A 26,532-nucleotide genomic window follows, 5' to 3' on the forward strand; every position below is an offset into this window, starting at 1 on the left:
AACAGAGCATAAATAAATAAAACGATTTAAATCAAGTCTTCGCTCTACCCTGCTTGCCTGTCGAATGACTTAACCTACAAATCTGTGCACGAGGAAATCTTGATTTCCGCACCATTGGACATATATCACCTTCAAAAACCTGTATAACCAGTTTATTCATTCACACAACGATAATAAATACATTTATGTTTTATATTCCATTACATTTTATGACAAACATAAAATATTTATCATCTAACCATTTAGAATAAAAACAGACACATTTGTTTAGGTGTCATGACAAGCAGGGTATTTTATCGACAGAAAAAGAACGGGGCAAAAAAACAACGCACAACTAACAACATACAACACCAAGTACCATATATATTTACAAATCCAAACGAGAAGAAACAATTGTTTGTGTTTCATCCGAATCTCTCACGCAGTGATCCTAAGCGCCAACAGTCTTCCACTGCCCATGGTTTTTTAACACTATCAGATACACCGCTATTTGCAACAGCAGTTGCTTCCCCTGACCGAAATTAATGCAACCCGTAAACATTAGGTGTAAGTCAAATTTCACGAAAGATGTGGTGCAAAATATCTAATTGTCTACTGTAACTCATCTGCTTTGAGCCAACTAAAATGTATTTATTCATTTTCTTACCATTTGTTATGTTTCTAAACGAAACATATATTGCAATATCTAGAATAGTTTCAACCAAGATACATTTTTTCAAGTAGAAGACAGGGCATAAAACTGCATTTGTTTTACAAAATGTCAAAACCTGTTCGCCCTTGCACAATTGAACCATTTTAATATTGAAAATAATAATTATAGCACAATCCTCAAAAATATTGTATCGCATCCTTTCAATTCAAAGTCCCCAAACCGCCACCCCCCCCCCAAAAAAAAAAAAACGCACCAAACACACCGTTACACATCTCACTTCAAAGAATCAAAGCCTCTACACATCCGCTTTAGTCACTAAGCACCTCCGAACCAGCGGCCCAGAATTGGCCCTTTTCAATCCATCATCAGAAAACACAACCAGACCAGAATTACAACGACCACACGATCCCACAACCCCATGAGCCCACGAAATGCCACACACAATCGCGTCTACCCCAGAGGCAGACAGACACGAAACACACACACCAACATTTTAAATTGACTTTCTGTAACAAAACCGTTTCCCTTGCTTTCTTTTTTGCAAGTATTTTCCAATTTGAAATAAATATTACCCTTGCTATCTTTTTTGCAAGTATTATACTTTTAAAACTATTATTTTTAACCCTTGCTTTCTTTTTTGCAAGTACTGTTTTTGCTTTCTTTTTTGCAAATATTCCATTCCTCGTGTACTGTACACGACTTCGTAAGCACCAGGTGCAAACGGACATACACCAACATGGTTTCTATACATACTTAATGGCTATACAAAAACAACATCCATTGAATCATTTCTACACATATAAACACGTGAAAAATCCCAACTATACCATAAGTATAGCAAAACAGTCAAACCATTCATATCACTGATTCACATATAAACGACATATAGTATAGTTAAATTCGAATAGCAAGAACATTTCTTGAAAAAGGTCTTGAACTGAAACAGAGTGGTTATTACTCATACGAATAGTTTGCCCTTTGTCAAACACAATAATATCATTCTCAAAGTGCATTTGTACATTACCAGCCTCAAATAAGAATGGCCAACATGCTGCACTAGGCCATCTGTGTACCACCAAAACGCCATATGCGTTGCATTCTAGAAAGTGCAAAATTGTTTTTCCTACGAGATAAATAGGGGCATCAACCAACTCAAATCGGCATCCCCAACGCCAAAACGACACAAAAATAAATCAAATTTCACAATGAAATGTGGTTGAGAAAATAAATAAAACGATTTAAATCAAGTCTTCGCTCTACCCTGCTTGCCTGTCGAATGACTAAACCTACAAATCTGTGCACGAGGAAATCTTGATTTCCGCACCATTGGACATATATCACCTTCAAAAACCTGTATAACCAGTTTATTCATTCACACAACGATAATAAATACATTTATACGTTGACATGAGTCTCACAGTCTTTAGCTTCACCAATGGACTATAATGATTTTGGATACATAGCGGTTATAAATTGTCCTTCCGAAGGTGAGATCAATACATTCTTTAAGTATAGAAAGTTATGTAAAATGTATCTTTATTGTAAGAAAGCTTAAACACGGTAAATAAATAAAAATCAGAATGAAAAGGGGCCGTCTAAAAAGACGGTTAAGATTCAGGGGCAGTGAAGGAGTGTAAGAAAGAGTGACAGTTTGTGACAGGGGGGATTGGGTGGTGGTCATACCAACTGTGCCGTCACACATTTTTTAAATTAATTTATAAATTATTATATTTTTTTAGTAGAAGTTAATGGCTTTAAAAATGTTTTTTTAATTATTTTGTTAAACATTTGACTAACTAAAAATATCTTGAAATAAGATGGTTTGAAAAAACTTCACGGGTAATATATTATTATATTTTATATTATATTATGATATATCTGCCTATACTTGGTAGCCTTAAAAGACGATACTATTTCGATACCTTCTTCGTGATTTTTTTGGTTAAAGTTAATGGCTTTTTATTATGCAACATCCGCATTCATAACGGGATCTGTAGTTTATTGTGAATGTTCCATTGTAACTGAATCTAAAACTAACTAGCCAGAGTATAATGTTTAACTGAACTCTTTCAGTGCTGGAACCGAATTTTGAAGGCCTTTACAAACAGTTTGGATCCAGATGAGACGCCACAGAACGTGGCGTCTCATCAGGATCCAAACTGTTTGCTATTCTGATAGTATTCTTTGAAAAAAAAGGAAGAACAATGCTAATTTTAGACATTCAGCAGACGACATTTTAGCAGACGACAAATTTCCCAGCATGCAAAGGGTTAAGACATAATGTGAGTAATAATCGGAAACCTTATTTAAGTCTAAAATAATACAATCAAACAGGAATATAAAGCATTAAATTTGCCTCACTGCTAAGGATACATCTGTGATATTTTATTTTCGCTATTCTTTCATTGAAATATTTGTATTTTGTGGTTGAATGAAAATGTACTAGATCTTTTAAATTCTTCATATTCCTCAACCACAATACCATCAATCATCATGATTAACATCATAAGCAAGACAAAATAAATAAATACATAGACTAATACATAAAACAAAGCCAAAATAATGGATCAATGTTATCTATATTTGAAAGTTTTAATGACAAGTCAGATATAAAACTTCGTGTTTATGCACAGTCATTAAGATATCTTAACATACATCACGTTAAAACTTAATCTTACAACGTTATTTTAATCATAAATCCATCTACAACATATTAATTACATTTAAATTCTAAACATTGATACAAATATTAGTGCAACTTATTCAACACAGTGTTTTAAAGAAACCCCGAAATACAAACGAATAAAAAATTAGATATTCATTTACTAGTTTCATTAGAAAGTACATTCATAAGTCTTAAAACTTATTATGAATCTTTTCCATTTATCTTATCTACAATGTAAACTATTTCTATTAACTTTTTATAACTTTAATTTTATATTAAATGCGTATAATCTTTGTTTAAATTGCAGTCTTTATTTTGATAAACTTGTTTAACAAATTGCACCGCAGGAGTAATTCATGCTACCAATATCGTTAAATTTATGAGATGACTTTTTGGTTTAAACATTATATTATAAAGATAATTTTTAAAATGACTCAATGATAAATTAAATGCATGAATTAAATTATAAGAAAACAAGAAACAAAAATCGTATATGAATTCTTCTCCATAGATGTCCATATTACTCAATAATAAAACAATAATAAACCGGTGTCGAAAGATAAATGTACATGACGCGATATAATGTACAGATATATTTAAAGATTAAGGGCTAGTATCCTAAGTGTCACTATAAAGTATCTCAAGAGGCAGAGCAGAAAGAGAATATGGAAAAGAAGAAATTCAACGAACACTTACGGAAGAAAGACACTTGACACCATCAATTATGTTCGGCTTTTGCCAGTTATCATATTAAGAGAAACATTTTGACAAGATGATACATCATTTGACAATAAGAGTGTATATATTCTTTTACTCCAGTGTAAGGTATTCACACCCAAAAACTAAGTTGTTTTGAGCGAAGAGAACAATCACATAGTGATTTTCGCAAATGGTCGTTATTAACCCATGTATGCCTTGCGCCTAGAAAAAAGGCCTTGGCAAACAGTGTAGATCCAGATGAGACGCCGCACGATGCGGCGTCTCATCAGGCTCTGCGCTGTTTGCATAAAGAAATTTCTGTAAGAAATATTCTACATATAGAAATCAATATACTAGACATCCCTAATTTTGGAAATAAATTGATCCAATTTGGAAGGACGGGAGAATCCACTAGGCATAAATGGGTTAAGGGTTGTATACTCAAATGTGCGATCGTGCGTGAAAGATCGAACTAACTCTTGTACCAATACTGAATTATTCAGACGATTTTGTGAGATTGTTGCTAAGAGAGGTTTAAAAAAGAGGACAACTTTTAAGAATATTTCAAGTCTTCAGAAACCGCATTCCAAACTTGTGTTGCTGTTTTAAAAATAAGCATCAATATGATTCACTTCTTGCCTGAACAAGAGGTACAGCTAAACGCAGCTTTTTGTTTATACGGTCGTAACGAGTTTGTGGGTGGAGTGGAATAACATTCGAGAAGTATACAACAGAAGGAGAAACAGTCTGTGATTCTGACTACTTTATTCAAGTGTAAAGATTTAAGATAATGCTCTTTTCGGAACATTTTGACGTATGCCCTGTTCTATTAATATTCCAAACTAGTAGATGTAAAGGTAATATATATTTATCATAGATAATCGTTTATTTTATAACAGAATATCTACCCAATATAACATTTATTAAATAGCTGTTTATCGCTCACCAATACAGTATTCCTAGCTTAACATCATTCTATTATTTACAAAAAAGTAAAAACCAGTTTATATTACAAACGAGATTATTTTATGTTCGATACTGTACATTTTCTATGTATTAATGGTTTTAGTTCTAAAGGTCATTGAGTGTAACATTTCACTTACTTAACATTGTCTAAAGCAAGTTTCTTTATACCATTAACTTCGTTATACATTTGCCAAAATCTACACTTAATATGGCACTTTAGTCTCCAATATAAATATGAGTCGTGTTCTGAGAAAGCTGGGCATAATGCATTTGCGTAAAGTGTCGTCCTAGATTAGCCTGTGCAGTCCGCACAGGCTAATCAGGAACGACACTTTTCGTCTAAACTGGATTTTCGGTAAGGAGGGACTTACTTGAAACTAAAAATACCATAACAGCGGAAAATGACGTCCCTGATTAGCCTGTGCGGACTGCACAGTTAAATCTGGGACGACACTTAACGCACATGCATTATGCCCAGTTTTCTCAGAACGCGACTCATATCATTAATATAGGTTTAAACGATTGGTTTAACGCACTAACATCTCAACAATCATGTCCTTACACGTGTCTGCATTGTTAATATGTAAGAGTGCATAGAAAACGAATACTACAAATCGTTTTGTTACACTATTTCTGATATTTTTTTATCTCAAGTAAGGACCACAATGGAAATAAGGATTTACTTCCTATTTTGTGCTATCCTTGTATTTTAATGTTTGCGACATGGTTTAAATTTTATGTGCACACATATATATATATATATATATATATGGCATAAGACATATCAAACCAATAAAAATCACAGTTAATAAATCAAGCAAACAAATATACAGGTTTATATAAATTCAATCAATTATATAACTTAATCTAAAAATTTGAGACAGTAAAATAATACTATTATTGGTAAATAAATGTTATAATATATATATATATATATATGCGCTGACATTAAACAATGTATGCTTATGAAGTTAAAAGTTGTTTAAAGCGATTTTATTGGACCATTATAAGTTTGGTATAAACTGGTGTACAAGTACCTGTAAATAACTTGATGTTGTGTTATTGTGGTTACACAAGTTACACGTTTGGTATAAACTGGTGAAGAAGTACTGTAAATTATGAAGGTTTTACTTTGGTAAAACAAGAAATTAAGTATGTCTTTATGTCGTAAACAAGGAAGTTTACTGTCTGAAAGTCGTCGTATGAAAATTATCTCTTGTGTGTTTGTGTTCATGAAAATATAAACTTTAAAGGGACAAATTCACAGATGTTGGCATGTATTGATGTTTGTCAATAAGTGCTTTAAGCTGATATATGTAAACATTGGAACTAAACAGCTCCAGTAAAAACAACAATACAATTTAAAGAAAAAAAGTAGCCTCAACTGGGCTAAAAACACTAACCCGTGGAGAAAAAGCTTAACACGTATACCACTCGACCAATCGCGCTCATATTATGAAGGGTGTAGTTTATAACTGATATAAGCAATCCTCGTAATGTCACAAACTATAACGATAACAACATAACTCTCGAAATTATTCAATAATTTCAATCGCTGTATAACTTTCACGTTTTTAAATCGTCCAAAGATGAACACATTGGATATTTTAGAGCATAGTAAATGTTCAGTATTACTGTTTCCTTGCAAGTATCAAACTACAACGATAGTTTGCAAATGTTAATCAATTTGTTTCAATTTTGTCTATAACCTAAACGTTAAAAGCTTTCTTTAACAAGTCAGTATCCATTGATGTGTTTCAGTATATTTGCGTCTGCATATTTGTCGTCGGCCAAGTACGGTCCCAGATTATACATGATGTAACCAGTGTGTGCGTGTGCATAGAGTATGGTCGGCGTGCGAGAGATCAGTGTGTGCGTGTGCAAAGAGTATGGTCGGCGTGCGAGAGATCAGTGTGTGCGTGTGCAAAGAGTATGGTCGGCGTGCGAGAGATCAGTGTGTGCGTGTTTGTATATAGATATACGTTCCCTCTAAAACTAATATTTATCCCGGTCAGCCCCAGCGAAATATTCTTGCGCAAGTTGGTGTGTATATTTCATTGTGATCTCCTTTCTTAAAACATGTTGAAATCCCATGGTGTTGTGAACAAACGATTTCAAAGACTTTTGTTGTTATACGAGGAATCTGTATTGGAAATTTAACAATGTTCAGTTTACTATCATTTCCATCTAATTATCGCATTTTGTTTTGAACAACATGTATAATTTATCAACGTTTGTAACATTTCAAGTACATTTAAATGAATAAATGATAGTTTTACTCTCAAGCCCGATCAGTTCTATTTTAAGCGTGCAATATTATAAACACAGTTAGATTAAGTAAATATTTAACAATACTTATGTTTTATATTCCATTACATTTTATGACAAACATAAATTATTTATCATCTAACCATTTAGAATAAAAACAAACACATTTGTTTAGGTGTCATGACAAGCAGGGTATTTTATTTCTTGAAACACACGCACGGAGTGGGTGTTTGTATTTGCCAAGGCTAAATGCAAGAAACAAATCTTCTGACGATCGTATGTGTTCAATGCGCAACAGATATCGACCCCAATGGCACCGCTCAGTTGAAGAGTCTCGAGACGTCAGTAAACGTTGCGACATCCTTCTCATATATTTAAGAACTGAAACGATACTAAATCCATTTTGTAGAACATGTCGTTATACGTTTCATTAAACATGCTTATGCGTTACATGTGAATAATTGAATATTATTAATACCCATCAGACGTCAAGCCTAAACTCAAAATCATACAATTGCACAATTTAACTACACAATTCAAAATCACAAGCCCAACCAAGGACGCCACGGCCCTAACAACCGCCCGTCCGCCGCCGATGCCCAAAAAGCACCGAGGACGCCCCCTATGCCCATCCACAACGCCTATTTGCGAAAAGTACATAAAGTGAAGCATTGGTTTTGATAAAAGCAGCTGCGATAATTACAAGATTTATTCATTACCATCAATTAAGAGAAGTGCACATGACTTCACGTACACCCCAAACAATAATCGGTGGTAACGAACGATTCAGGTGTAACCGCGAGCGGGATACGCAACCCTACTGCTCATTTTTTCATTTTTCTTTTAATGGCAGGGGGACGTATGAGGACCCATGGCTCAAGACCGGTGTCTAGGTGCCTTCATCACCTCCTGAAACCTCTAATTTTAGAGAAATCTACAAATAATCAGCTGTTACTATATCGTAAACGTTAAGTATTCTTTTTAGAAAACTATGTAAATCCCATGGTAAAATGTCCGGAACCAATGCCCCTTTCTATCTCAAGTCAGTCATCCGTCTGCTCTCATAAAACTCACTGAAACACATAAAACATAATATTAACATCAACACACAAACAGAGCTTAAATAAATAAAACGATTTAAAGCAAGTCTTCGCTCTACCCTGCTTGCCTGTCGAATGACAAAACCTACAAATCTGTGCACGAGGAAATCTTGATTTCCGCACCATTGGACATATATCACCTTCAAAAACCTGTATAACCAGTTTATTCATTCACACAACGATAATAAATACATTTCATGTTTTCGATCACATTACTCGTCTGGAAACAATTGTACACTTGTACGAGATAAAGTAACCTTAGGCTAAGGTTGTGTAAATTTTGAAAACAGGAAATGGCTTACAGTGTTCAAATGGTATGTATTGATAGTTCCAGTAACTTAAGTATCGATTACCTGTGTTTTAACATCGGACTTTAATAAAACAACATACTCTTGAGGAAATGTCTTATTAAGAAGCGCATTCCTAACGCGATGTTCACTTTCTTTATAAGCAATGCTCTAATGGACCTTGCCAATGTTGTTTTACGTCTTTTTAATCATCAATGAGTATTTGTAATATTTCGTCTTTCGTCAAGCCCAATATATCTTCAAATATGCTAAGAATTCTATAGAATGTATTAAAAGTTCACATTAAGCGAGCTTGTAAATGTTTTTGAATATTAATAACCAATGCAAACGATAATGTTAAGAAACCTCACGTGAGTGATTGTGTAATTGGTATGAAGATACCTAACGGTTCCAATAATCCTCATTCGTCGTATAGGATGGTCAATCAAATCAGATGTGACGTTGTTATAAATTGCCGTAGGCAGTTAATAAACTATTGATTTATTCAGTTTTTTATGGACGGTTTACCTTACTGTTATTTTAATATTAAATATAAACGGTGATTTCGTTGGTACTCATTTTTATCCCCCGCCAAAAGATAATGGACATAGATTTGGCGTTGTCTGTCCATCCGTACGTCTGTCTGTCAGTCCGTCCGTCCGCCTGTCACACAACTATTTTAGTGTTATATCTCGAAAACTACTATAAGCTTATATAAGCTCTAAAAGATTAATGTAACCTTAATTTTACAGCATTTTTATGAACATAATTTTGAAGTAATTGCATACATAACTCAAATGGTGGCGTAATATTTGAAAAAGAGAGGGCTTGTGTTGCCAGTGCAAACAATTTTCCCCTCAAGGTGTAACAATGCTGAAATATTTTTTTAAATAAGTACAATGTGCCGATAGAACATGTTATAACTGAGTACACCTGTCATTTGTGTATATCTGTAATTGTTCTACACAAATAAATACACTAACAAAAGACAATAATAAACTGTATACTCTATAACTTGTAAGGTTTCATCAAAGTCATCTCTGAAATAAATGGCTGCAGAAGAGCTTACATCGTCTTTGTAAATACTTAAAAACTGTTGATGCTAAAATGAAAAGTGGAAAATCAACAAATTAAATCATTAAAAAGACAGTCTTAAAACTCTCCGAATAAAATATGTTTGGCCTTACATTTACTAGCATATCCGGTATGAAGCGCTGTCAATAAGTCGAGTGTTTACACAACTTCAGTCGTCTGCTTTACATTGAAATGAGTGTGGAAAATTCAAAGTGGATCAATAGAACACATTATTGGAATATGGGTACTTTTGGACTTATTTCACGTAAGATTTTGAAATGCAGTAATACCTGATTTTTTCGTCATTGTATATTTTTAGTTTTTGCTCCTTACATTTGGTTCAACATTATTCGCGACCTAAATTCGAAGTTTAACATTGCAGACTCCATATTGAGAAATGAACAATCAAATTTCAATTTAATTAAGGTTCATGGGGGGGGGATAAATTTCATTAAAACTTTGCTTTGATTTCTCTTCATTGAATGTGGTACAATATGGTCAAACTATATATCATTTTAAAGCTAAAGACGGATAGAATAACATAAACACATTTTTGACATTCAATATTTGTGTGCTTTATTCATATTTTGGTTTACAACCAATACATTTATACACTAATTTACAAAATCTCAATCTAAAGTTAGGAAGGATATGCACTACCTTAAGTTGAATAAATACAAAGCTATATACATATACAAGGTCAAGTTAGCAACATTTCACAGAAAATAATTGTCATAAAACAACAAATGAGTTTTTATTCAACTGCCTTTTTTGGATAAATATCCTAAACAAAGTTCTAAAAATAACTTAAACGTAACTACTTTTTAAAAATCCGGATATGGTGGATAATAAGAGTCACAATTCTATTTCAAAGCCGTAACAATTTTGTTATTTAACTCTCAACCAAATTGCAAATTTTAAACCATCTCAAATTGATATAGATTGCAGACGACATATAAAATTGTAAAGGAATAAAGAAATTGGCAAAACTATTGATTTTATATTTCGATTCCTTCTACCCATATTGAAAGCGTGGCCATCGCTGTGATCCGTAGAAAAACGTGCAAAACAAATCGGTTGAAACCACGTGCAGTGGTGAGAAAACCGGGTATGTGTATACACATACCTGAGAAAACACATGTACTTATTTTGACAGTTGGGTGGCAACTAGTAAAACAACTATTAACATTAGTCAGCAAGAGATCGCACTAAATAACAGAAATGACCACGTAGAGATATCATCACTTACCCTATTTAAAATATTTCCCAGCTGAAAATTGTCCCCCACACGTCTTTTTTAGTTTATTTGTTTTGTTTTTCTGGAGCCGAAGTGCATTTCACAGAATGTCGATCCAACTTCCGTTGTTTTCAATTTTGTTATTAAAAACTCCGTTTAAAAGAATTATTTCTACTTTTAGATTGTTAAAGCGATGTATTATTATGTTTTATCGATAAAATAGTATACCGTGATGAATTGAACGGAGTTACGTATCGATCTTTCTGTCAGTCTGTAAGCGTACTATTTTATGCTTAATAATATAAGTACAGTGATTCGACAACGATTGTAAACATTGGTGAAATGCTTCTTACATAGTTATTCTTTTGAGTGTTTATGAGGTCTGATCGTGCAGTTTGCAAACATCAAAGGAAAGATTACAATCCAATGCATCTGTCATCGTCAACCGTTTGGAATGTCAATTAGGCGATGAGTGAGTTTTTAGCATGTTTCTTTCTATTTTATTAATTTAAAAATGGCTGCCCCCATGGTGATGAAATGACATGTGTTCGAGTTTTGATATTTCTAGATATGTAAACTTTGTTTACTATTTAAGCGTAACTTGCCCTCGTCAATGTCAATATTATTCACTAGTTATATCATTTTCCGCCGAAATACGTGGAATAAACATGATTCAGATTTTTGAAAATAATGTATATTTTAGTGTTAAAATCGCTTTGTATTTTGATTGATTTTGTGGATATTATGATACGTTGATGTACAAAATTGGTAGCAGTTTGAAGGAAAAACATCCTTTCAAGCATAAATGTATACATTTTCAATGTGTCACTCTTCCTTTAGTCAAATTTGAGTTCAATGCTAGGGGTCCCACATTTTTCAAAATGAAGCCTCTACATGAACCTTAACCATTTAACTCAATTAAAGAGAAAACATAAAACTATATGATAAGAAATACAATATATAAATTTGCAATTCGCGATGGAAACACGGAATAAGTACAGGTAACTACCGTAGTGCCTGCCCGTCTGATTTGCGAAAATGCTAAAATCTCGTAAAATTCTAATGAAAAAAAAAACGCCATTTAAATCAGGCTGGTTTTCTATACTTCTCTCTTTGTTTCAATGAAATCTTTCGCAAAATGAACAATACACGAAAACCGGTCTGCACCAGAACATGAGACATCGATTTACCTTATTGTTATGGAAGCGCACGTGGTTGCTAGCCAATCAACATTGAGTTCGCTCGCACATAATATTGGGTCATCATGCGCAGACACTGTTTACTTGGAAAACACAATTAATATTTTCGTCTGCCAACAATATAGCGGTCGATGGCAAACATCGTATTTAAAGATCAACAAATGACAAGAAGCGTAACAATAAATAAATTATCTATAAGCTGATCAATTTACACCTTTCTACCAACCGTTCTAAATTAAAGATGATAATTAAATAATTAGTTCTATTTCGATGATGTAACACGTTTCTGCCGATTATCGTTTGAAATTAAAAGGCGATAAGAAAGTTATATAAAGCTATATAAATCCGGTATAATAACAATAAGGAAGTTGTTTTTTACCCACATGTAAAGCAATATGTCAACTAAATTGTATATTTATTACGTATTTTCTAGGTCAGTGGTTTTCATGTTCTGCAGTCAAACTATATGCACATTTTATTTCATGTGAAAAACGCGTACAATATTTCGGACTTTCGTTTTCGGATACATTATTTTTCGTTAATTGTAAATTATTTCCGATTTTTTTCTTGATAGAATAAACAGAATGACAAATACATAAGCGGTGAAACGGACGGTGTGGTTTATGATTTCGAATTGTATTCACCTGAAATTGCATGGTCAATACTTTAAAAAAGAACAATTAGAAAGGGCTCTTGGTGGTACGGGGGGATCTGTCCTTAATTCCTGTTGAGTTCGCGCGGCTGCTGTTCATTGACCCCCAGCCTAATTTTCAAGATTTAAAATTTTGGACAATCGACACCACTGTTAAATGTACTTGCATAAAATAACTTATGTTTGTATTTTGACATTTAGATCTACCATAATCATCATTTCTATATTGAAAACTGTATGTTGCATCAAAATGTATGATATGCTCTTGCTGTCATTAGAAGAAATATAAACTAGTTGATAGTAATTATTATTATTTCTTTACCAATTTTCGCGCGCATAAACAACGAAAACTGGTTGGCTCAACTACATTTTGGTCAAGCGCTAGCACTGTAACACCACAAATAATCCTAAAGTTAATAAACGACAATCATAATTTTCATAATTTAAGTATTTTTTATTTACATAAAAGTCATTTCTCTTGTCTGATACTATTCATTATCGAATCGTATCTACCTGGTTATCCATCCTTTCTTATCAGATTTTTGTCGAGTGCCCAAAATGTACTGAAGCCAAACGACAGTTCGGCCCTAATTATAATCGTAGTAGGATGACGTCATACACATGTTTCAATGAATGACATCATATGTCTAAGCATATCTTCAGTGAATGATGTCATATGATGATAACCATTCAAGATGGCGGAAAAGAGAACATACCTCAAAATACTTGAGAGATAAAATGTAATTTATAACAAAGGTTATCATTGTTATCTAATGAATGAATAAATAATATGCATATAACTTATCAATATATTAATATATTGATTATGATTATATAACATTTATTTATTATAAAATTAACAATGATTCTAAGCATTTTTACATGCAATAAACTTAAAGGTACGTTCAGTAACTTTATACGCTAAATCTATACTTTACATTGCAGACTCGAATGGAGAACCGCACGACTTTTCTGCTTTAAAATGGAGAAACGCACTGCTGAAAAGTGTTCTTTAAAAATGGAAGAAAGGTCAAATATGTGCAGGAAGGATGAAGTATAACTTGCATTTACATAATATGTCATTCCTTATCAGATACTCAATTTGAATTGAAACGGTCGCAATGATTGAAGGAAGAGTATTGTTCAACGTTGTAATTAATTTAACTCAACGTTTTTGTTTCCGTTAAATTCAATAATCTTTGCTTATAAGCAACGTTAAATTATAAGTTATGTCAACATTTTCGCCGTTATTTGTTTATATGAATCGCTTACGTTGCTGATAAAGTTTGACTTGTAATAATGGCAATAACTTTGGATGCGTAGCGTACTTTGCTGTAAGTTTGTTTCACCTTATTATTTGATTATTGTGAACGGTGTGGTACATTATTTATATATATATGTTAATAAAGATACATGTCTTTGCATTTTAAAAGCATGATTTCACAATATAAATTTTACTTAAAGACATATATTTCATTTTTTTTGCATTGATATATAAGTTCTATCCAGCTTATTGTTTGTGTAGTTGTTCCATATGTGTTCGCCTTCCTTTTTGTTGAAAATGCGACAGAGAGTATTGTGTGTTGTCCTGTTCTTGATATTATCGCAAATAGTAATTTTGATGATTTTGTTTCCACTTCTAAAAATACAATACAATCAATTGTTTTACAATCATCGTCATTACGTCATCACGTTAATTATGGCAAGAATACAACCGGAAGTTCCGCAGCACCAGTCGAGGACTCAAATTTGAGGCCCATGTATTTCAAAAGCAAATGCTCGACAAACATGAAACTTAACAAAGATATGCTCAGCCAAGCAACCTGGATTCCCGTTGACACCAGCAATTCTACGTTCGTGTTTTCTGCTTACTACGAACACGCAGCCAAGCATGTGGTACTCGTGGGGCTCAAATCAAGTGAAGTTGTAGGTACATGCCAACTGTGGTTCGCACACGGAAACGGGACGTTCGACAGAATGGAAGAGAGTGCTTTAGAACTGTATCAAGATCTTACACCATACAATGGACAAAGGTCAGTGAGTTCATTTCTTTTATAAGGCCCGTACTTATAAAATTGTATTCACCTAGCTCAAAGTGTCAATAAATGTCTGTACAAGTCTCTACGGATTATCGCATGAGAACTAAGGTTTACTCTCAGTCTACCGACATCCATCTGTCTGTCCATTCCTATAGTCAATTCGTCCACAAATGAGGAATCTTTCCTTTCCCAAAATGTACTGCAGATAATTTAATTAAACTTGGAATTTATATGAAATTATTATGTCCGACATGTTGTTTGTCCCTTAAAACCCCATTTTAAATTGGTTTTACTACAAAAAGATAACATTTGATAATTTAAGAACTTTAAAAAGTATAACCTAATCTCATGAAGCTTGTTATTCACATTCGGCAGTAGATTGCCAATTATTTATCTGCCAATCCGTTATTTCGTCTGACAATCCGCATACAGTAAGATAGCTCAAAACGTAAATTTGGATCTTACTACGAACACTGGTATTTATAGAACAATTGGTAATACCAAGATCGGACGATCCTTCATTTCTTAAGAGGTTTTATATGCGATAACAGTTTCTTATACTAGAAATACAATGAATAATTAAATGCAAAAGTAATAACAAACTTTGTATAAACATAAAGATTAATGTGATATTAATGTGTTTATGATTTTTAATCACAAAACATCAAACGTCTACGAATGTTTGAATATGACCAAAGCTTATGTATGCAGTGACCAGCGGTATCGATAATGACTTCTACTATGACCTGATATTTTACAGATATGTTTCGTATCTTTTCCGATGTTCTTCGCCGAATGGACAGCCAGCGTATGCGTCAGTCGTCCAAACGAGCTGCCAACAACCGTCTAAACTGATTGTTGTAAAAGTGTCCGAAACACCAAAGTCGTACAAACGAAAGTTTACGGCATGCCTGATGCCGTTGTTTGGAAATTTCAGCGACGCTCATTCGCTTGTGGAATGGGTTGAACTAAATCTCTTATTAGGGGCAGAGAAGTTTTTTGTATACGATAATTCATCAGCTGAAAACATACGTTGTGTTTTAAAAATGTACGCGGAGCGAAACATAGTCGAAATTGTGCAATGGCCAATACCAGTTAAAGATGTTCACTATGTAGGACAAATCGCGCAGCTTCAGGATTGTTTGTTTCGCAATAAACCAGAATCTGAATTTATCGTTAATGTGGATATGGATGAGTTTATAATTCCCAGGAAGGACAACGTACGTACGTGGTCGGATTTCGTAGCGAATTCGAGTTCTGGAGCATTTATTTTTCGTAATACATTCTTTCTTAAGGAAACTTATGACGAGAACAGTTCAAGCAATGCATTGGCGAAACAATTTAAGCTATATTCGTTGCTGTTATCGAAACATGAACCAAAAGTCTGGGTGCATGGGCAACGCTCAAAATATATTGCTAGAACATCGATGGTAACATGGCTTAGGGTGCATGACGTCCTACAATCGAGTTCGCAAATAGACTTGGTTTCTGAAGACCAGGCGATGTTGTTTCACTACCGGTACTGGGAAAACAAGAATGTTAATACTGACAACTTTGTGACCGATGAGACAGTGATACGAAAATACGGAGAAACTTTAGTCGCTAACGTGAAACGGACTTGGACTGAAATTGAAGCGCATCGTTTGAAACATTGCGAACCTTCTTCTAAAAACACATCATAATCAAACAGGAGATACATTTAGTACAAATCAAATTTTACGTTAAATGTGTATTGAGATTAAAATAATACCAGATGAATCATAACGGCTGTATTATTTCTTGAACGTTATGTTTGCTACTTAAATGTTTAATAATACTGTATATTCGCAATTACATGATTTATGGTCAATAACCGTATTTGTTAGTGCAAGTTAAATCATCGTTCTTATGAATGTATTATACCTGGATATACGTATGTTTATTAACGTGTATGTACACTCGTTATTGGCTCGATAGCGCTTCTGAATTGCACACATACGTGATATTACATTTGCATTTAAGTAAAACTATAGAATTTATGTAACGGTATGGCCCGTTAGTGCCGCTTTTTTGCAGATGACATTTTTACACAGTATTGCTTAGTAGCCATGCATTCATTAAACGATTATTCAAAGCCGGTCGTAATTAATGCGACGCTTAACATGCATTGTGTACAATCTGACAATTTAAATAAAACACATCCTATTACATAATTTTCGTTAAGAAATGTTATCATGCTATACATGTGAACCGCATCAAATCAAACAATGTGTACGAGTATGTATGCAGTTGTAGTCCCGTTTGATTTCGGGCGATTCCTATAAAGCCAGATGTTCATGTACCGTCTACTTATGTTCTAATATTTAATCCAAATGGGTATAATAAATGGATACATATCTATGAATGTTCAGTTAATCATTGAATAAACATAATTACAGCAAATATTCGACTATTATAGCTTTATATTGACTTCTTTATGCAAGTTCATCTTGTCTGGTACACTTGTTGTCTTGCTAAAATCAATGTTTACAATACCACTAACATAACTGACTTTGGCATATATTTAGCAGATACTCAATTTCGAACGTCGTGGCTCAACCCTTTTGAATAACTCACCAGGCCCAAGAGTAAACGTTACCTGAATGTCTTCAAATATAAAACTGTTTATGTGTGCAATGGTATATTAAAAGTGATATTATGGGCATTTTTCACTGTTGAATTGAGCTGAAAAGAATTAACAGGTCAAAATAGTTAGTTAAAATGTGGTTACTGACCAATTATCTGCAACTCATCTTGCTACCAGTTTTTTATGAAAAATATATATTATATTCGAAATTTTTCATGACTGGACAGTCCTCTAAGCCGAAATGATCCGTGAAACAAAATAGTGTCTTTGTCTCGTATGAACGAATCTGCACTAAAACTAAATTTAGATTCACATCGTAAATCGAATCATTTCTGTCGTCAGTTGTCAAAACGAAAGTATGGTTGATATTCAAATGCATTATTTTTCCTTTTCCGGGATATTGTTTTAGTTTGTTGATTCTGCATTAACAAATATAAGTATATATGTAGTGAACACACCAAAACTAAACAACGGTTGCGATTGACACCTAAAAACTGTTAGATGCCCATAGTATCACTTTAACAGATGACTTGACATGTGAAAAAGCATACACATTTTGCCGAAATTACCATACAAGTAAAGCTAAACTGGGTGAAAACATAGGTCGGTACATTCTGAACTTTCAGAACAGAACATACATGTATATTTTTTACATCAACTGAATAATTGCAGTTCATCGTTACATATACTGAAACATGATAATTAAGCATGCAAGTGATTGCAATTCGAAAATGAACTGTGTAGTTGTAATTAAGCTAGCTTTGACCATTCACATTTATATCAGTTTGCCACCACCAATCAATGTTTATTTCATTTCGTTTAGTTTTGAAAATGGGAACCAATGCATTAATATTTACACATTTTGCATATAACCATACATCGTGAAAAAACAACATTCTGAATCAAGTCTCGTACCTTTGATAATCGATAATTACTTACTCTCACACTACACTATATGGTTTACCTTTAATTGCGTGGTTAATAGTGTACTGTACTTAAAGGAAGTTATTGTTTGGTAGTATGCAATTTGATTATATAATTGAAGTTTTTTTATAACGTATGAATATATATAAGGTCGCGCCAAAGTATTTTGTTCGTCTGCAATACGACAACATAAACATCTAGCGGGCATGAGCTATTAAGCGCAGACTCGAGAGGAAAAAATACTTTCGATGAGCCGATCAGCTCTACAGAAACGTCTGTCATAGCAAGAGAGGCAAGCTTCGTTTAAACCTTTTAATTTCATAGTGCTTCGGACGCCAATCATGAAAATGGTTTTAAACTGGTTTATCAAAAGAGTTTTCGAAATGAATTATGAAGACATACATGAATAAAGGCTCCCGATATAACGTTAACGCCTATTACGGATCATGCTTAAATGGCGTTTAATAAGTGTGGTTATATTTATTTATTGCTGTCTTAAGCAATTGATTTTAATGAAATTTCCCAGATTCATAACAGGATTTAAAGCATTTTCTATAAAATCATTGCATTCTATTAATAGCTAGAATCGAAATTATTTACACAACAGGGGATGCTACTGTACGAACAATTATCAATCCTTTATATGTCGAGTTTTCTCCCTTTAACGACAATTTTACTAAGAGTTACTCGCTTTGATTTAGGACTATGATTTTACGTATGTCCATTGATTGTTTTATTTAAGATTTTAAACTATAAAACAGATAAATATGAGATGACAGCCCGGATCCGTTTTCTAGTGGTAACAACAATAGATAATTGTGCCAGGACACAGGGGTCACATACTCGAACGCTAGCTGAACCTTTTCCTTCAATGTCATAATTCGAGCGAGAGAGATGTAGTGTAAAATTTCATTAATGTCATGCACTAAATTTATGCACTTGCAACTATGACCCGTGAACAAACTAAAACGTGTTCTTATACTGTAGCGGTGCATATCAAGACACATCGGGTTTCGGTGTCATGTACTGTGTAAGAGCACCTTAAGACAAATCGGGCTCGATGTCATGTAATATGTCACTGCTTTTCAAGACAAATCGGGCTCGATGTGATGTAGCGCGTCTAAATACAAATCAGGCTTCGGTTTCATGTACTGCGTAAGTGCTTCTCAAGACAAATCGGGCTCGATGTCATGTACTGTGTCAGTGCGTCTTAAGACAAATCGGGCTGCGGTGTGATGTACTGTGTCAGTGCGTCTACAGACAAATCGGGCTTCTGTTTCACGTACTGCGTCAGTGCGTCTACCGACAAATCGGGCTTCATTGTCATGTACTGCGTCAGCGAATCTCAAGACAAATCGGGCTCGATGTCATGTACTGTGTCAGTGCATCTAAAGACAAATCGGGCTTCGGTGTCATTTACTGTGTCAGTGCATCTCAAGACAATTCGAGCTTCGGTGTCATGTATTACGTCAGTGCGTCCCAAGACAAATCCGCCCTGGTGTATCGGCATGTGTAAACGTTCTTTCGTGTGTGTTAGTATGTGTGTGTGTGTGTGCTTGCGCGCGTGCCACTTATGTTAGAAGCAGATGCACCAACTACTGATCGAACAAGACATCCACGGAAATAGACAATAAGGTGCAGGCGGTCGATGCATACGCACAATGTTGTCAAGGTTGTTATGCCTACCCGTTGTTGTTCTTAATATAAAAACAATACATTTTTCATTTGCAATAGGGTATACGTGACATAATTGTATGATACAGACTGAGAGAAACGGAGTCAAACAATGCCGCAGATGTTAGGTGGAGACTTAAGGGTACAACGGAAGGTATCTACAATCAATCGATTCTCGTGTTGATCCACATCCGTTATTATTTCAATTCTCTGAATCTTAAGTGACCACTGAAAAACAAGTTTCTTATGCACACTATTTCTTCCGGTCGGTATATGTATTCCTTCAGAAAAATAGCATAAAAAATCTTATTTAAACATTGACCCAGTTTGTGTTCAAACAATATGTTGGATAGTAGTATGATTTTTTTAAAAGGAACAACACCATTGGTTATATTTCGCATGTGTTAATTAAAAGACGCATATTGTTTTCTCATTTCGAGCATTATTATGAAAATTGATTCTTACTACACACGTTAGTTTAAGAATAGTAATAATATAACTAAATGCATTTAAAGAAGAATATTAGTCTTGCATATGCGCCTTGTTCTGAGAAAATTGTCTTAATGCATGTGCGCAAAGTGTCATCCCAGATTAGCCTGTGCAGTCCGCACAGGCTAATCAGGGACGACAATTTCCGCCAAAACTTTTTGGTACGGAGGGACTTCATTGCAGCTAAAAATTCCATAAAAGCGGAAAGTGTCGTCCCTTATGAGCCTGTGCGGACTGCACAGGCTAATATGGGACGACACTTTACGCACAAGCATGTTGTCCAGTTTTCTCAGAACGCGACTCATATCATAGTGCATAATTTGTTGCAAGTATCTGACGTGTCCTCTATCGAGAATCAAAGTCTTTACAACATCATAAATACCTCCTGTTAAGACATGCTCCCACTTCATTCATATATCATTATATGCTATCAAACGCCCATTGTCGTAGCCAGGTGAGTAAAACTTAACACTAAGTAAAGAGGCATTGTTGTCATTCAGATTGTCTGTTTACCAAGGCGATGTATTCGTCCTACCGCCTCACCCGATGTTAACGAATACAGTAATTCTTTGTTATTTTGGATACATGTTAAAGATGCATCGATAAAATGTGTTATCGTTTTATAAATGGTGGTAACACAGATTCGGAAGTATATCAATATACGTAATTAAAGGGAGCAAATAATCTCCCCGTATAGACATATGATTGAAATAAATGTTTTGATATTAAAAATATTGTTTGATTTATAAAAAAAAACACACTAAAACCTACTAAATGCAAATAAGTATAAAATTGTGTAATAACATATTGTTAGAAATACTTTCAATCTCATAGCGTCTGAAATACACTGCATATTCCTTTTTTCATCAGCTCACAAAACCTAAAATGTGGATTCCAATGAACGGTTTTACGCACTAGCGTTGATGTGAATTACCTTATTCGATATTAAGATTGCACAACTTGTATTAATATATGGAAAATGATGTTCGTATTTGAATACATAAAAAACATCTAAAATGCTCCAAGTGCATTCATGTTTTGTGAATAATTTTGTTGTACAAAAAATGCATAAGTTTGCACCAAGTGTGTCTATGTTTTCAAATGATGTTTTAATTTCAATGTACGCATTAAGATGTTGATATACAATTATCAAAATAGGTGGTGCCGATCACTTGCTAACACAAACATTAAGTCAATTTTAAAAATGTATCATATTGATGTTAAAATGTGATTTTTTATAAAATCACCACAATGTTTCCCACTGGCTCAGGCATTTTTGCTAATAAAATACAAGCGTCTCTTAAAATGTTATAACAAATCTTAAATATTGTGTTTCAGTCCACGTCATGTTTGTTTAATAAAACACACACAACTACCAAATACATACAATACTCAATAAATCTCTAATAAAACTATAAAATAAAATTGTTTTCCAATATAATCGTCATTTATTGTTTGTCAACTAACCCAACAACCATAATGTTTGTGTTGACCGTTACCTTTAAATCTATATATAGCAAGTTGTGCTTTCGAGCTGTTAATTTGATCACAATTTATCTTATTTATTTATATAGCTTTTTATCACTATTGCTTCATTCGGTAATATTCTATCAACGAAATTCAAATGTTCTAACATGGACAATTATAGAATGTCCGAAATAAAAGTGCAATATTTCTGCACGTAAATGAATATCCTTAAAAAGCAACATACATCGTTTTCATATAAACCGTTAATAGCGACCTCCTTACGCTATTACATCAAGTAACTAGTGAAACCAAACACATGTCTTCTCATAGTATAAGATTTACTGTAAAATGCGTAGAAAACAAATTTCAAAGACCGCAAATTTGACAGTTTCGAAACGTAACTTAAAGCGTTGACGTTATTTGCATAATCAAGACAGTGAATTGACAACGAACATAATAATTATCATCATGATAATAATTTTCATTATTAATATAAAGTATCATTATTGATAATAATCAGCTTCATTTATAAATACATTTAATAAAATTAAAAAGTATTGTTATTATTATTTATTCTGTATTAATTATTTTTGACACATTACCCTATTTTAATGTTGTGAATATATATAAGTCTACGATTCAGTTACGACACTGGTACGATTGAGTTACGACGAATCGTGGGGTTCGGTTGAAGTCTTGTGAATAGGGTCGCGAGTTCACTACGACGTGTAAGAATCTACTGCGACTGTACTACGAACGATGCAGACCTGTCACGACTAAGCTAGGACCTCACCGAACGCACCCATGAATAAGGCGCCAATATCTATTGATATTGATCTAAATCGGGAGAACCTTAGCGGGCTCGCAACTCACTCACTCGTGAGAGTCTTGATCTAAATCGCGAGAATCCTAGCGGGCTCGCAACTTATATGGGTGAACTCGTGAAAGTCTTGACAAAGTCGTAGCTGATTCGTAGATCACGTGATCACCAATTTCCCGATTGAGTCACAATGCCAAAGAACGCACTACGACGCTGTTACGAATCAACTGCGATTAAATTCAGTCTTAAAGGTCCTGGCCAAATTTTAAACACGTTTAAAATCTGGCCACGATTTTTCGTGAGCTCACTAGTTGCAAGAATCACTTACGACCGGCCCACGACTAGCTACGAATGAGTTAGGACCTTCGCCGATTGAGCTACGATTGTCCCCGACCTCAAAATATTGGAAATCGGGACAAATCGTGGGGAATCGGGTCGTAGTGGAATACCCCTATGATAGGCTTTTTGTGAGATGTATTAAGTTTATGATGTTTATTTTTTAATTGTAACACAGGCTTTGTTTTTGACCATTTACATACAAGAAAACAAAAAAAGTGGTAAACTTAATCTAAGTTTTTAGTGGAAAGTTATCAATTGTAAATTTAAATGGGTTGTTCGTTATAATTGTGTATGCGATAAGAAAAGGTGCACATACAAATAAAATGTATTTGTATATTATATATAAAACCGTTTTACAAAATATTTAGGTCATACTTAAGCAATCATCAATAGTATTAACATTTAATAAAAACAACCAATTCCCAACCGCTCTAAATTTTTGAGTAAGAAATAAAAACCTTTTACACCATGATATTATATTAAAATCAAAGTATTGTCATTAACATCTAACAATTAAGCATTAAATGTCATAAATAAGTTAGATAACCTAATCTCATGAAGCTTGTTATTCACATTCGGCAGTAGATTGCCAATTATTTATCTGCCAATCCGTTATTTCGTCTGACAATCCGCATACAGTAAGATAGCTCAAAACGTAAATTTGGATCTTACTACGAACACTGGTATTTATAGAACAATTGGTAATACCAAGATCGGACGATCCTTCATTTCTTAAGAGGTTTTATATGCGATAACAGTTTCTTATACTAGAAATACAATGAATAATTAAATGCAAAAGTAATAACAAACTTTGTATAAACATAAAGATTAATGTGATATTAATGTGTTTATGATTTTTAATCACAAAACATCAAACGTCTACGAATGTTTGAATATGACCAAAGCTTATGTATGCAGTGACCAGCGGTATCGATAATGACTTCTACTATGACCTGATATTTTACAGATATGTTTCGTATCTTTTCCGATGTTCTTCGCCGAATGGACAGCCAGCGTATGCGTCAGTCGTCCAAACGAGCTGCCAACAACCGTCTAAACTGATTGTTGTAAAAGTGTCCGAAACACCAAAGTCGTACAAACGAAAGTTTACGGTATGCCTGATGCCGTTGTTTGGAAATTTCAGCGACGCTCATTCGCTTGTGGAATGGGTTGAACTAAATCTCTTATTAGGGGCAGAGAAGTTTTTTGTATACGATAATTCATCAGCTGAAAACATACGTTGTGTTTTAAAAATGTACGCGGAGCGAAACATAGTCGAAATTGTGCAATGGCCAATACCAGTTAAAGATGTTCACTATGTAGGACAAATCGCGCAGCTTCAGGATTGTTTGTTTCGCAATAAACCAGAATCTGAATTTATCGTTAATGTGGATATGGATGAGTTTATAATTCCCAGGAAGGACAACGTACGTACGTGGTCGGATTTCGTAGCGAATTCGAGTTCTGGAGCATTTATTTTTCGTAATACATTCTTTCTTAAGGAAACTTATGACGAGAACAGTTCAAGCAATGCATTGGCGAAACAATTTAAGCTATATTCGTTGCTGTTATCGAAACATGAACCAAAAGTCTGGGTGCATGGGCAACGCTCAAAATATATTGCTAGAACATCGATGGTAACATGGCTTAGGGTGCATGACGTCCTACAATCGAGTTCGCAAATAGACTTGGTTTCTGAAGACCAGGCGATGTTGTTTCACTACCGGTACTGGGAAAACAAGAATGTTAATACTGACAACTTTGTGACCGATGAGACAGTGATACGAAAATACGGAGAAACTTTAGTCGATAACGTGAAACGGACTTGGACTGAAATTGAAGCGCATCGTTTGAAACATTGCGAACCTTCTTCTAAAAACACATCATAATCAAACAGGAGATACATTTAGTACAAATCAAATTTTACGTTAAATGTGTATTGAGATTAAAATAATACCAGTTGAATCATAACGGCTGTATTATTTCTTGAACGTTATGTTTGCTACTTAAATGTTTAATAATACTGTATATTCGCAATTACATGATTTATGGTCAATAACCGTATTTGTTAGTGCAAGTTAAATCATCGTTCTTATGAATGTATTATACCTGGATATACGTATGTTTATTAACGTGTATGTACACTCGTTATTGGCTCGATAGCGCTTCTGAATTGCACACATACGTGATATTACATTTGCATTTAAGTAAAACTATAGAATTTATGTAACGGTATGGCCCGTTAGTGCCGCTTTTTTGCAGATGACATTTTTACACAGTATTGCTTAGTAGCCATGCATTCATTAAACGATTATTCAAAGCCGGTCGTAATTAATGCGACGCTTAACATGCATTGTGTACAATCTGACAATTTAAATAAAACACATCCTATTACATAATTTTCGTTAAGAAATGTTATCATGCTATACATGTGAACCGCATCAAATCAAACAATGTGTACGAGTATGTATGCAGTTGTAGTCCCGTTTGATTTCGGGCGATTCCTATAAAGCCAGATGTTCATGTACCGTCTACTTATGTTCTAATATTTAATCCAAATGGGTATAATAAATGGATACATATCTATGAATGTTCAGTTAATCATTGAATAAACATAATTACAGCAAATATTCGACTATTATAGCTTTATATTGACTTCTTTATGCAAGTTCATCTTGTCTGGTACACTTGTTGTCTTGCTAAAATCAATGTTTACAATACCACTAACATAACTGACTTTGGCATATATTTAGCAGATACTCAATTTCGAACGTCGTGGCTCAACCCTTTTGAATAACTCACCAGGCCCAAGAGTAAACGTTACCTGAATGTCTTCAAATATAAAACTGTTTATGTGTGCAATGGTATATTAAAAGTGATATTATGGGCATTTTTCACTGTTGAATTGAGCTGAAAAGAATTAACAGGTCAAAATAGTTAGTTAAAATGTGGTTACTGACCAATTATCTGCAACTCATCTTGCTACCAGTTTTTTATGAAAAATATATATTATATTCGAAATTTTTCATGACTGGACAGTCCTCTAAGCCGAAATGATCCGTGAAACAAAATAGTGTCTTTGTCTCGTATGAACGAATCTGCACTAAAACTAAATTTAGATTCACATCGTAAATCGAATCATTTCTGTCGTCAGTTGTCAAAACGAAAGTATGGTTGATATTCAAATGCATTATTTTTCCTTTTCCGGGATATTGTTTTAGTTTGTTGATTCTGCATTAACAAATATAAGTATATATGTAGTGAACACACCAAAACTAAACAACGGTTGCGATTGACACCTAAAAACTGTTAGATGCCCATAGTATCACTTTAACAGATGACTTGACATGTGAAAAAGCATACACATTTTGCCGAA

At 34.0% G+C, this 26,532-nt stretch overlaps 3 protein-coding genes across 10 annotated transcripts in view; all 3 read left to right on the forward strand.

The window, feature by feature from the left end:
- Nucleotides 1-26,532, forward strand: part of LOC127871136 (eukaryotic translation initiation factor 2-alpha kinase-like) — a 626,118-nt gene that overhangs the window by 540,492 nt on the left and 59,094 nt on the right. The gene's annotated exons all lie outside the window — the stretch shown is intronic.
- LOC127871140 (uncharacterized) overlaps nucleotides 1,891-26,532 on the forward strand; it is a 210,633-nt gene continuing 185,991 nt past the window's right edge. For both annotated transcript variants that reach the window (XM_052413860.1, XM_052413864.1), the window contains exon 1: nucleotides 1,891-2,139. The gene's annotated coding sequence lies outside the window, so the exon portion shown is untranslated. The remainder of the gene's footprint in view (nucleotides 2,140-26,532) is intronic.
- Nucleotides 8,520-25,060, forward strand: LOC127871141 (beta-1,4-galactosyltransferase galt-1-like). Of its 3 annotated transcripts, none has more exons than XM_052413868.1 (3): nucleotides 8,520-8,664; nucleotides 13,745-14,832; nucleotides 24,124-25,060. In XM_052413868.1, exons 2-3 carry the CDS (start codon nucleotides 14,558-14,560, stop codon nucleotides 25,043-25,045), a joined length of 1,197 nt encoding a protein of 398 aa, XP_052269828.1. In that variant the 5' UTR covers nucleotides 8,520-8,664; nucleotides 13,745-14,557; the 3' UTR covers nucleotides 25,046-25,060. The 3 variants fall into 3 exon arrangements, with proteins under 3 accessions (XP_052269828.1, XP_052269827.1, XP_052269829.1); XM_052413867.1 differs by lacking the exon at nucleotides 24,124-25,060 and adding an exon at nucleotides 15,599-17,030; XM_052413869.1 differs by lacking the exons at nucleotides 8,520-8,664; nucleotides 24,124-25,060 and adding exons at nucleotides 9,822-9,976; nucleotides 15,599-17,030.

This window comes from Dreissena polymorpha, chromosome 3 (assembly GCF_020536995.1).
Source record: "Dreissena polymorpha isolate Duluth1 chromosome 3, UMN_Dpol_1.0, whole genome shotgun sequence".
Taxonomy (NCBI): Eukaryota; Metazoa; Mollusca; class Bivalvia; order Myida; family Dreissenidae; genus Dreissena; species Dreissena polymorpha.

What these genes read in the sequence shown, in the direction of transcription:
- LOC127871141 (XM_052413868.1), top strand. Translation starts at nt 14,558, where the DNA reads ATGTATTTCAAAAGCAAATGCTCGACAAACATGAAACTTAACAAAGAT. An exon ending in ACACCATACAATGGACAAAG is followed by an intron (nt 14,833 to 24,123) that starts GTCAGTGAGTTC and finishes GATATTTTACAG; the next exon opens with ATATGTTTCGTATCTTTTCC.